We start from the raw sequence: 12,921 nt of genomic DNA on the forward strand, positions 1-12,921 counted from the left end.
CAAGACAGTAGCCTATAGGATGTATTTTGAATGTCCGGTAGTCCTCAAATAACATTATAGTCCCGTCTAGTCTTGTTAACGAAGACGTGGCATAAATTTCGTCATAGTTTTTATCATCAGATATTAGTTTTAGCTCGTCAACGTCTCGTCTTAGTCACAGAAAAAATGTTCGTTAACGAAAATTTTTCGTCATCGTCTTCGTTGACGAAATTAACACTGAATCAGAGTCAGCAGGTTGCGATGAGCAGGAAATGGTCAGTACCAACATCGGCACCTCAATAACTTTGCACATTGAGGATGGACAAGTGCCAACGCTTAGAGACGGAGACATAGTTGATCTCGTTGCACACCTCTTGGGCACCCGGGGCTTTTCACGTAACTTTGTAGATCCGCTTGTGAGGATAGTATGTGTTCCTGGCCACGAGTCCTTGTGCAGCACAAAAAGTCAGGAGTCGCATATCATTGTCATTGGTTTCAGTCACCGAACCATGGGGGCCAATCACATGATCAAACGCTTGCCTTGCCTTGCTGATCTGAATGTTGAGATCACCTGCAACGATGACAAGGTCATGGCGCAGGATACGGTTGAGCTCAAGTAGCAAGTCGTCATAAAAAGAGTCCTTATCTGCGACGGAGCATCTTCTGTTGGCGCATAGATAAAGGTCAGCTTTGCATACGTGCCTTGCAGCTGTGTGGATTCTGTCCAACACAGGTTGCCAACAGAGTAGGCTCGATGCCGCTCAGCGGGATAGGACGATCCCCACAACGTGGACATGGTTGCAGGCATGGCCAGAATATATGAAGGCCTTATCGTCACTTATCAACTTTCCACTGGCCATCCAACGGGCCTCAATTATGCTGAGGATGTCAAGATGATAGTGATTGAATTCTCCCAGGAGTTGCGCCAATTTGCTGGTTTGGTATAATGTCCGAACGTTCCAGGTAGTGAATCTAATTGATGATTTGGCATTGAGGAACTTGCCGTACATCAGGGCTCAGATGGTCGAATGACTTGATGGGGTGGGGGGTTACATCCGGGCTTGGCACTGGCAGAGTTATATATACATATATACATACACACAGGGGATAATGATTAACTTAACTATAGAAACAGGTGTAGAACAAAATCAGTAACCAAGGGAACTAATAAATTACAGGAAGATTAAAAAAAAATGTGACAAGGCATCATTGATTTCCAATTAACCTATATCTAAACATTGCATAGTTGTGGTTGGTGGCTTTACATGTCATCATTGGAAAAGTGGACCTTGCTTGGATGCTAAAATTAAAATGATGGCCCTGTGGGACTAGTATTCCCTTAATTTGACAGAACAGATTTTTCATAAATGTACCAAACTTACTAAATAATTGTGGCTTCAACTTTTGAAAGATTTTTTCCTGTTCTGGCACTAAGAACTGAGAGATAAATGACCATCTAACTGTGTGTATCGTATGTGTATGTGGTGCACACCTTTGTCTTTCTCTGTACAGGGCATTTTGCTTGGCCCTATCCTCTCCTCTTGGCAACACTCACAGCGGGGGAGTGTGCAGCCATGCGCGCCACGTCACCACAGACGGAGTGAGTCTTTAACCAAGCGAACCAGTCTGTGCACTAGCCCCAGTGCTTGCTGCATGTCTGCCTGCCGCTCCCTTGTGCCCCCTTGAGTCATGCACATAAATCCACCATCCAATCACATTCTAGTGAATAATCAGTCCATCATTTCCACTCCTTTTAGTTTCACTGTTCTTATGTCCCATCTGTCTGCTTGGTTTAGAGCAGGGGTGTCCAATCCTGCTCCTGGAGAGCTACCATCCTGCAGATTTCAGCTCTAACCCCAATCAAACCAGCTAATCAAGGTGTTCAGGGTTGCTTGATAATTACAGACAGGTGTGCTGGAGCAGGGTTGGAACTAAAGTCTGCAGGACGGTAGCTCTCCAGGAGCAGGGTTGGACACCCCTGGTTTAGAGTCTGACCTCTAGTTTTTTTCTGTATAGTTCTTATGATGACTCTCTGTAAAGCCAGACAGTCATCATACTCACATTAAAAATATATTTTTCCTGTAGTTTTTGTCCCTCAACCGAATTTCCTAGAACATCTGAGCTGTTTGATTTCAGTAGAGCACGTCTTCCAGTTTTTTCATCTTTTTTCATTGAAAATATGCAGTCGTGAGTCAGATCCTGAGGGTGTAAGGAATGAATAGTTGTCTCAAAAATTTAAAACTCATCATTTACTCTCCCTTATGTCATTCCACTATTTTCCTTCAGTCATACAATAGCTTTCTTTGAGGAACAGTGTTCATAAGTGTTTATTTGTTGAAAATGTTGCCATCTGCTGCTCTCAAATCTTGTTGACAATAGCATCCATTCGACACAAGATGTTTGATCATGAGACATGAAAACCAATGATGTAACTTGATGAAACTCACCTTTAGACATCAAGTTTGAATGTACGCAAATACAATTGTGTTTTGAGAGCTACAGCAGATTTTCAGTGAATTTTCAGTAAAAAAAAAAAAACTTCAATCTCTGTTCCTTATAAGATTGCATGCATGGCTTCAGAAGAGTTGAGTCATATAGACTACTTTTGTGATACTTTTATTGTGCTTTTTGTCTTTTGACAGCCCCAGTACTCATTTAACTTTCATTCTGCTAAACATCTACTTTTGTGATTAACGTAAAAAATAAATGGTTTGGAAGCATTTCTTTTTTGGATCAACATGAGGGTGAGTAAAGGATCAGCTGTATAGTAACCTACCATACAGTAGCTGCCATCATGGAGACTAATCATCTAATAAACAAGATTTGACTTAAAAGTCCTTACCCACAAAGCTTTTTGGTGAAAGTGCATGTGACCTGTGGTCCAGCCAGGATGACTGCTTATACTGTCAGAAGGCAGCTGTGGGAGACTGGTATTAGGAAAGAGAGCTGCTAGTACATCACAGGACAGCTTTGTAGGATCTAATGTGGGATCCCTCAGAGAACGGTGACAACCCTTCAACTTTAAGACACATATTCAGTCTCTGTCTTTGGCAGTGTGCTTAGATTGAGCTGTCCAGACAGAACCTAAATTCTGCCTGTTTTTAGTTGTGCTAATTAGCATGGGCCTGAATGCATTTATTATAATTTTATTTATCTATGTTTATTTTTTGCTTTAATTCATGTCATGTGAAGGGCAAAACTTAGATCAATGTCATGGCTTAATGGACTGTTCAGTTTTTGCAATTATGTTTTTTTTAAAAATAATGTTATAGTAAAAAATTTGCCTTTGTGTTGTTTGTCTTGTGTGCTGATGTAGCTTCCTGTTCTGCCCCTGCGATCTGTGTTTAAATCTTTCATTGACTGATTTTTCCTTATTGTTTCTCTCCCTCTGCCTCTCCCAAACTGCCCAAACTCTGGCTAAAGGAGTGGAGCATCTAGTACATTACTTCAGAGACACTGCGTGGTATAGTACTGCCTGTCTTTAACATCCTCTAAAGTCCTTCCTCTTTTCTTTCTGTTTGCATGGTCTCTTATTCTGTACAGCGAGGACTGTCCATCTGCATCATACAGGTTCACACTATCATCTTTTCTTTCATCGTTTCTTAAAACCTCTCTCTGTCTTTTATTCTCTTTTACTCTCTCTCATTTTCAAGTCCTCTCTGTTTTTCATTTTCTTTTAACTGTTTGACTAACCGCTATAACTTTGTGAAATCTGTATTGGAAGTTTACATTGTTACTTCCAGAGTTGGAGTCAAGACCAGTACCAGACCCTGATTCAGTACCAGATCCAGACCAATAATAGAGTCCCCAGCCAGGTCACATTGTTTATATGTAGGTTTTAGTAAGTAACATTTACAAGTATAAAGACTTTTTTGTACATTTGGATAGATATTTGCAGCTATAGAAATAAATAAAAAAATACAAATCTTACAAATATACAAATATTATATATTTAGTTAGATTTTTTTTATAGATATATTTTATATTCTTAACCGTAGCCCCAAACCTAAACATAACCATTTTCATAGACACATTAAAAAGATATAAATTGTAATGGACAGAAACATGTACAATGAAATTTTAGTTTCAATATACCATTATTATTATTATTATTATTTTATTTTTATTTTTTGAGTGAGCATATTAAGAAAATATATAATATATTTTCACCCACGACAGTCAAAATAAATATTACATAAATAATGGTTAAATAATTACAAAAATTGTATTAATTTTAAGGTTTTAAAGTGAAGTCATGTTAAACGTGATGTAATCCTTTGAAACAAGTTTCACCAGAAGTCACACTGAACAGAATTAAATAAAGTAAATGAGTCAACTGCGTTAAACAAATGTGATTGAAAACGTCTGAATGATCATAAATAGAATAGTATCAACCGATTAATTCTATAATTTCAGTATTCATAAATAAGGATGTGTAAACATGTACATTGTTCATATAGATAATTTACTTTATAGACACTAGTACTATGTCTATATATGGTACGTTTGATTGTCTGTGCAATCATAAGTAAATCTAACTGTGGTATACCAGACCCCCAAGACTGAGACCAATACCAGATTCTCTAAAGTCTGGGGTATGCTTTGTTTTTCCATCTGCTATCTCATGCACAGTCAAGCATTTTAATCCGAGTATACTTCACTGAACATGAACTTGTGCAGAGTTGCTTTATACCAGGGATGGGCAACTCTGCCACTGTACATTGTCCTGCAGAGTTTAGCTTCATCCTTAATCAAACACACCTGAAACATCTAACCATAGTCTTCAGGATTATTTGAAAAGTACAGGCAGGTGTGTTTGATAAAGAATGGAGCTAAACTCTGCAGGACAGTGGCCCTTCAGGACCAAAGTTGCCCATCTCTGATTTATACTCTTTCAGACTTGTTTCAAACTTGAACAAATCAAGGTACCTTCTGAACTCCTCGCATGTCCGTTTTTGTTGTTTTCTAACTTCGTCTCCTGTTGTTTTTATTGACATTTTTGTATTCTTAGAGTAGTTTTAAAAGCAACAGCCCAACTTTTTGCTATAGTGAAATTCACAGCATGCACACTGTGTGCGAGATGCAGTGCCTAATGAATATCTGAAGCAAATATTGGCCTTAACTCCTGAGGCCTAGATCCAGACCAAGATCTGTATGCCCAAGAACCAGACTGTCCATTTTAAATGGTGAAATGGGGAAAATGCTGAATTAATTCCAACATTAATTTCAAACATTGCACCTCAGACTGTCAGACCAAGACATCAAGTAATGAGACAAAGACCCAATCCAAGGCTGTATTCATGTGGTCGTGAGAGTGGTCTCAAGGTATTACATGATTGGTCAGATAGCCTGTCAATCAAACTCCCAGCGAAGGGTGAATTAGGAATGCAAGGTATACTGGTACTGAAAAATGCACTACGAAAAATGTAAAATGTAAAAAAAAAAAAAAAGGATGTCAGCATTGTGGAAAATGTTGGAAGTTCAGTCAGTGTGACATTCAGTGAGCCAGCTGAGTGATGATGAGAAATGGTAGGCAAAACAAAAGATGTTGATTTCAATATCTTTGCTTTGCCCTTAACACAAAAAAAACAAAAAAACAACAACAACGCTGTAGCAAAATCAGCACTGAAGCAAAATATGAAATTACTTGGCATTCAGAGAGAAAAAAAATTTAACCTGCAAACCTATCAGTCTGCAAACAATGCCAAAAGACATGCCGCTTCAAGAGGCAACACATCAAACCGTACTAACCAACTGTCCTGTGCTCATCCCAAATTAAAGGACCTCAGCCACTGACAAGTTTGCAAAATTACATTTTCAACAAAATGATTAATGTTGCTGTATAATTTTCACTCAACAAGTTGTTCACTATTTGAGTGCTGATGTGCCCTGTTGACGCCACTGCTACACAAATCAAACAAAATACTGTGCTTGGATTTCTAAGTTAAAGTGTTAATTATGTTAAAATGCTGACAAATTAAGCAACAAACTTTTGTATCTACATGATTTTATGTAAGACAATAATTTTCTATTTCATCTTACCAGTCATCTAAGATTGCCTCGTACAATGATAATTTATTGATACTGAGGTAGCAGAGCTTGGTATTGTACCAACTTTCTTTCTTTCTTTCTTTCTTTAAGAGCAACCAACAAATGCAACAGCAAGAACATAGACTTTCCTAAAAAAAAGTCTATTCATCCTTATTAAATATGTAATATTTTACTTTTAAATATTGCCATATGCTGAAGTGCTTAGAGTAACAGAAAATCACACTTTAAAGGTGCATGTTTTTTGCCTAACAAAAACGTCATTACTTTTATCAAAGCCCTTCTGTCTTCATTTCAGGTCGTCATCTATGGTTGTTGTAATAATACTATATACCTGATTATACAACATCTTTTTTTTTTTGTTAAGTAGGGAACATAGATTACATGGGCCTTGGGGCATAATTATGTGATGTGTTTTTATGTTCTGCAGTTTGTTCTTCACACCTCATTGCCATGTAAACGCCTCTTTTAGACCAAATGGTCACATAAAACTAACGCTTCTTTTGACTCCCTGCCTTTAGAAAGAGACATCATTGCAATTCAGATAACTAGCTGAAATGCTTGATGAAGCTGGAGGTGGTAATAGGTTATCATTATTAAAATGCATATTTGGAGTCAATGTAGGTGCGAGTACATGGCACAACAGCACACCTGGCATCAGCTGTAGTTTTGAATGATGCGTTTCATGGAAAATGGGAGAAAGTCAACTGGGAGAAAGTAAATTGTAGAGAACTGAAGTCTATTCATATATGGGGGAATCTTTTGACAGTTCTCTTCATTTCACTCACCAATTTGTTTACACTTCTGTAGTGCTTACATTTTTCTCTGCTCTCTCTTCTTTCTTTACTTCTTTTCAACATTTGTCTGTCTACCTTATCCCTCCCTCCACATCTTCTTTCTGCTCCAGAACTCTGTCACCTTTTCTCAGCTGCCTTATTTTAATACTTGGTGAGCTGTCATAAATTATGTATGAACAGCTGAGCGGCCCCACACACCTCTGCTAAGACTTTCTCTGAAGTTTTGACTTTGACTGAGGGGTTGTAGGTGGTCTCAGGTTAGCCGGATTGAGACTTCACCTCTCTAGACAAAACCCTCACTGTCTTGTCTCGTCCATGATGAACCACAGGCTGTGGAAAAAACGTCAAAGGGTTATATTTTCCAAGTCTGGGGCTTGGAATTAGCACAAAACAAAGAGAGAGGCTCAATCGATAAAACAAGCATACGACACTGCATTGTATGGAGGGTGGTATCCATTAGAGGGTGCTGTGGACCATGAAATGGAGATTTGCTGTGAGCATTTTTTAGACCAGTAATGTACATTTTGTCATTATTTACTCACCCTCATGTTGTTTGTATACGATAGCTTTGTGTGAACAAATCATTCTTTTGAGTCAGATCTTTTCAGTGGATCAATTAATTTAGTTCACAAAACCAGTCTTAATGATTTGTTTTTGAATGGTTTTGAATCTAGTTAAACTCAGGAGTGTCTCAAAAGAGGGTGGCAACAAAAAAAAACAAGAAAAAAAAAACATTGTAGAATCTATGGTACACTATTAAGAAGTGCAAACATGCAAATGTTATCTTAGGGAGCTATTTCTACCTGACCTAACATAACGTAGGTTGATTAGGTTAATATTTTTGGGTTGAATAAAATCAAATAAATTAGATGTTACCACATGAGAAATTGTACATAGTCAATGAAGAAAAACACTTAAAGGGACTTAAAAGCTTTATTCAAATAAAAACACTTTCATCATCCTCATGACAATACATGCTGTTTTTGTCTCATACCTAAAGGCTGCAACACGTACCAGTTGATTCCTCTCATTGTAACATGCAAAGTATATACGCAATGTAAATAATAGATTGATTGCGCAGTGTAGAGAGATTCATTGGTCATAACACAACTTTGTGAGATCGCAATGAACAAAGAAGGACAGCTTTTTAGTGATTATAAAGGGAGCGCTCCTTGCAAGCTTTCTATAATCTATTCAATTGCAGAACTTTTGTTTTTCGGCCACACACACGTTGCAAAGTTTCAGGAATGACATCCGCATATTTATGCGGGATTCACTCTCGACATTGCAGTGATTGACATATTGATAACTATAGCAATGGATGGGACAAAATATGTGAAAATGTGCATTAAGACTAGAGCACCCTCACTAATTTATGAAGCACCCTCAGTGATTTATTTCTGGAACCGGGCCTGGTTGATACACTTTTATTGTATAACTATATACAAAAACAACAAAATACAAATGCACTAAATAAAATATTCTAATAAATGCATATTTACAGTAAGCACTTAACTCAAATAAGAATTAAATAATGAAATAAATAACTAGAGAAGGCTGACTATAATCAGCTTGCTTCCATTTATTGGGATAAGCTTACTCTTCCCCTGAATTAAAAAATAACTTATGTACTTCAGTGATGCAAGGACAAAGTTTGAGCACGCACACGCAATATCTTAGAGAGCAGAGCCAATTCATAAGAGAACACTGTCTATTTAAAAATGCACGTCCAGTTTTGAGTGAGAGCGAAGGAAATCTGCTTGTGAGTGGAGAGATTTGTGCTCGCGCATTACATGGATGCGCTATCGCGTTGCATTACTGCGCTCTCAACATTTGTCATTAAGATAACTCGATAGAAACCGCATAAAATTAAGTATATAGAAGGGAAGAAAGCCTCCCTAGGTAGCCACCTATATTGGCCATGCCAGGATCCGCCACTGGCAGATGCAGTGAGAAATAAAAAAAAAAACAAGCCAATCACAAGATATCTGTTAGGGGAGGCACCCGGGGTGGCCAACCAGATTTCTGTGGGGGCCGGTGCCACCCCTGGCCACCATGTAGACCCGCCCCTGGACCATAGTTAACATCTCACCAAAGGGGAAGATTGTCAGTGAATCATACATGGGATGCATTAAAATGATCAAAAGTGACGTAAAGATTTTTACATTGTAAAATAAATAAATATTTCAAATAAATGTTATTCTTCAAAGAATCCTAAAAGAAAAAAAAATGTATCATGGTTATTTAACATTGATAATAATAAGAAATGTTTCTTGAGCCCCAAATCAGCATATCAGAATGATTAACAAACTTACAATCTATTGCATGCTATAATTTACCTCAGACAATGATTTTGAGTCATCCTTCAGATCACAGATCATAGAATAAACAAATAATAAATAAAATATTGAATTGTCAGAGTTTTCCAAAAGAATAGCCAAAACTCTTAACTATTACATGCTAGCATGAAACTGTGTGATCCAACCTTGTGTAATTAAAATATATGTAATCTTTTAACTCACACCACACTTTCAGTCTTTTTAAAATATGTAATCCTGGTAACTTTTGCTAGGTATTTATGTGAGGATAACATAAAGATACACGGCTGACTATTCCTAAAACTCTGTTTACATGGAATAAATGCCACCCACTGAAAATCATCCACCAGTGCCAATGAAACAGCAGAGCAGACATCAAAGACTTAGCTAACAATATTACTGTACTCCAGCACCTCAGTGTCCTGCATACCACAAAGCCTTGCATCACATAGAACAATTCACTTTGAGAAGGATAGGTTGGCTTCTCTATCAATATCATGCGTATTTCTTGTGATCTTGAATTTGACATATTAAAAGCAGGCAGAAATTTGTCTATGTACCATCCGTAGAAAAATGCCTTTGTCCTATTTTGGATGTTTTGCTTTGTGACAGTACTAGATTCTCTATTCTAGATGCTTTTTGGTGCCAGTCGTAGGTTAACTTGGAATTGCATTCTTGTTTGTCAGTCTGAAAGTGTGCTTGAGTGCATGTACTGCTTTGGCGGTGACCTCACCACCTCACGTTTAAGTCCGCATCATTGCTAATGAGTGTGGAGAGGCTGAGCTCCACTTCGCTAAGAACTGTAAGGATCAAAGCCCTCTCAGACAGCTTGTCATGTGTGGATGCTTCACTCAGTCTCACTCAAGTCTGAGTTAACATCCAGAGCAGGTTCGTCTGAAGTTGTGTGGCTGCTGCTGGGGATAGTGTCTCTTAGAGCATGACCGATATATCGGTTTTAACGATTAATCAACACATGTAGTTGCTTTTTGTACTCTTATTATCAGTATCAGTGTTGATAATTTTTCTTTATAATCCTTTATATCCCTCTTTATATCCTATGTGCATCGGCACTGGTGGGTTCTACCTCTGGGGGTAAAATAAAACTAACTACGGACTCTGCATTGAATTGTGATGCATGACTATGCTTTGTACACAAAAAAGTGGATTTAAAACATCAGCAGAGAAAAGCCAAGATATGTATACAGTAAGATATTGTGGTACCTCTAAGTGTGTGTACCCACCTCTAAGTAATAATAATAATAATAATAATAATTTATGCATTTAGCAGACGCTTTTATCCAAAGCGACTTACAGTGCATTCAGGCTATACATTTTTTACCAGTATGTGTGTTCCCTGGGAATCGAACCCACAACCTTTTGTGCTGGTAACGCAATGCTCTACCACTGAGCCACAGGAACATAATCAATTAAAAAAATGATTGTGTGATGACTGTGGCAAGGAACCAAAAACTGTATCAGTGTATGTTTATATATATATATATATATATATATATTATATAACAGTAAAATTAAAAGTGTGTCGGTAGCGATGAAGCATAGCATAGCTTTTCTTTTAATTTATTTTTAATTTAGTTAATAATTACTAAACATTCTCATGGTAAAGGTATTACTTTTAATTGTCCAATAAAGTTCAACACCATTTTTCATTAAGTGGAAAGCTTTTGTTCATATTATTGATTTTGATTAATTTTGCAATTTTAGTTATTGGTATCAGGAAAAATAGGTTGACCTCTAGTGTCTTGTATACCCAGACACTCTTGTTGTCTGTTCTGTCTTGTTGTATATATTTTTTAAACCAATTATTTTTTTTTTTTTAAATCTAACAGATCAATTCCAGTAATTGAAAAATCACCATAATATGATCATTCTGAAATTAGAGGAAACACATGTTCAATAATTACTTTTTTTTTTCCTCCAATAGCTTCAAATACCTCAGACTACCAAATTCTTACCCAACAAGCTCCACAACCATGAAGGACTGTCACGACCAACCTCTTCAGAGGCCCCTTGTGACGGTTTGGATGCCGAGCCTGGTCACCACCCACTGACGCCCCAGTCCTGCTCCCCAGACCTACAATGTTCCATCACTGTTGAGTCTACCCCAAACTGTGCTGTATCAACAGTAACTATATCTGCTGATAGCTCTGCTGCTTCCTCTTCCAGAACTTTTCAAAGCACTGATCCTGCTGAGCTTGGCCTCATGAGCAGCCAGCTTAAAATCAATGAGCCAGCAAGTCCACCAGTTTCTGCCAGCTTTTGCTGTAAGCTAGAGAGAGGTATACAAAAAATTCCTTTGAAAAGAAGCAGTTTTTCAACCTTACAGCCACAAACTTATGTAAAGAGAGCTACAACACTCATCAAGCCCCAGAAAGTACAGCGGGTCAGTATGTTCACCGGAGCCCTGGGTAGGTTTGGAGCCCCAGGTCTATCCAGAACAAGACATCAACCTTTATCAGCTCCTGGACTACCTTGCATCAACCCAGCCCGAGAAACTACCATGCACAGCACTACTGCACCAATATTTAACCAACAAAATCAAGGGTGCAGACAGTCTTTATTGCTCAGAAAGATACAGAGCAGTTTGCCCAGAGCCAGTGCCCCCCTCCAGCCCAAACATTCCCGCCTTCCTAAGCCAAAGACACTTTCTTCTCTCCCAAATCCTGCTGCTCAACAAGGTCAAACAACAACCTCCCCCGCTCTGCCTTCTCGTATGCTTCCACAATTCTAGATTAGTTAAGCAGGGCTTCAGGCATCCCACCAGAGTGTAGAAAAGCTGCTCCTTAAGGCCCTGCTTGTAAGGCACCAGTCAAGTATTTTGCCAGTTATGCTTACGATGTACAAAACAAAACATGACACAATGCACTTAAGTTGTAAGAGACACTATTGTCTACCTTGTACCTATGCATCTTGCATAAGATATTACTCCTTTGATAGATTAGCAAGGCACCACTTCTCTAGGATAATGACCAAAACCAAGCAGAGTATTGTTATTGCTCCCACATAATTTTTTGTATTGCTCTCATTGATCCTGTTGAGAGAGACTTGCATTTTCCTGTCTTAACTACTACCACGTTATGTGCACCGTGTGGGCCATAATAAAGGGTGCCCACTGAGATTTTCAGTGGAGCCATCTCTTCCAATTGCTTCTCTACCCATCTCTCTTTGTACCTTTGTTCTTTGCCACTAGCATGACAATTGTGGAATTGCTGGAATTGGCCTCCCACCACCGTACCTAATGAGAGCAAGTTCTGGAAGCCAAGTAAGTTTTAACACCAGAATGAGTTGTAAGGCCGTGAACATAATGAAAAAAGAAAAAAAAAAAAAACTGGCTGTGAGGAACATTGGCCTATACAGTGAGGGAGTTTGAAGTGATTGACATGGTTACTTTACAATTAGAGTGATTTTGCTAAGTAGGAAGTTTTTTGATTGTTGGTTCTGGACCACATTCTTCAGATTTAAGGGTTAGGAACAGAGACCTATAAGGGATAGGGACATGGTTTGCACTATCATTGTTTGAAAGGAATGAATACTGTGCTTGATTGTGACTCGCAGGAATCAAGGAATACTTTGTGCACATTTTTTTGCATTTTGGCAAAATAAAACAGTTTCAGTGATTTAAGAGCAGTGCCTGATTGCAAATCATAGAACAAGGAACTTAATTTATTATGAGGTGCAGCTCTTACTAGCTGGCCTCTGTTACACTAAACTTCACTTCCATCCGGGTCATGGCACTAATGCAACCAGTTCTTCTTGACCCA

At 38.2% G+C, this 12,921-nt stretch overlaps 1 protein-coding gene across 4 annotated transcripts in view; it reads left to right on the plus strand.

Annotated features, from left to right (window-relative positions):
- LOC107727960 (serine-rich coiled-coil domain-containing protein 2-like) overlaps window positions 1-12,686 on the plus strand; it is a 69,333-nt gene extending 56,647 nt beyond the window's left edge. For 2 of the 4 annotated variants that reach the window (XM_016538004.1, XM_016538005.1), the window contains exon 10: window positions 11,085-12,686. In XM_016538004.1, the coding sequence (XP_016393490.1) occupies window positions 11,085-11,891 (807 nt within the window). In that variant the 3' untranslated portion in view covers window positions 11,892-12,686. Of the gene's footprint in view, window positions 1-1,491; window positions 1,580-3,402; window positions 3,443-11,084 lie in introns of all 4 variants that reach the window. The other 2 variants (XM_016538006.1, XM_016538007.1) reach the window with 2 other exon arrangements.
- The last annotated feature ends 235 nt before the right edge of the window (window positions 12,687-12,921 follow it).

This window comes from Sinocyclocheilus rhinocerous, unplaced genomic scaffold (assembly GCF_001515625.1).
Source record: "Sinocyclocheilus rhinocerous isolate Xijiao unplaced genomic scaffold, SAMN03320098_v1.1 scaffold3201, whole genome shotgun sequence".
In the NCBI taxonomy this organism is placed as follows: Eukaryota; Metazoa; Chordata; class Actinopteri; order Cypriniformes; family Cyprinidae; genus Sinocyclocheilus; species Sinocyclocheilus rhinocerous.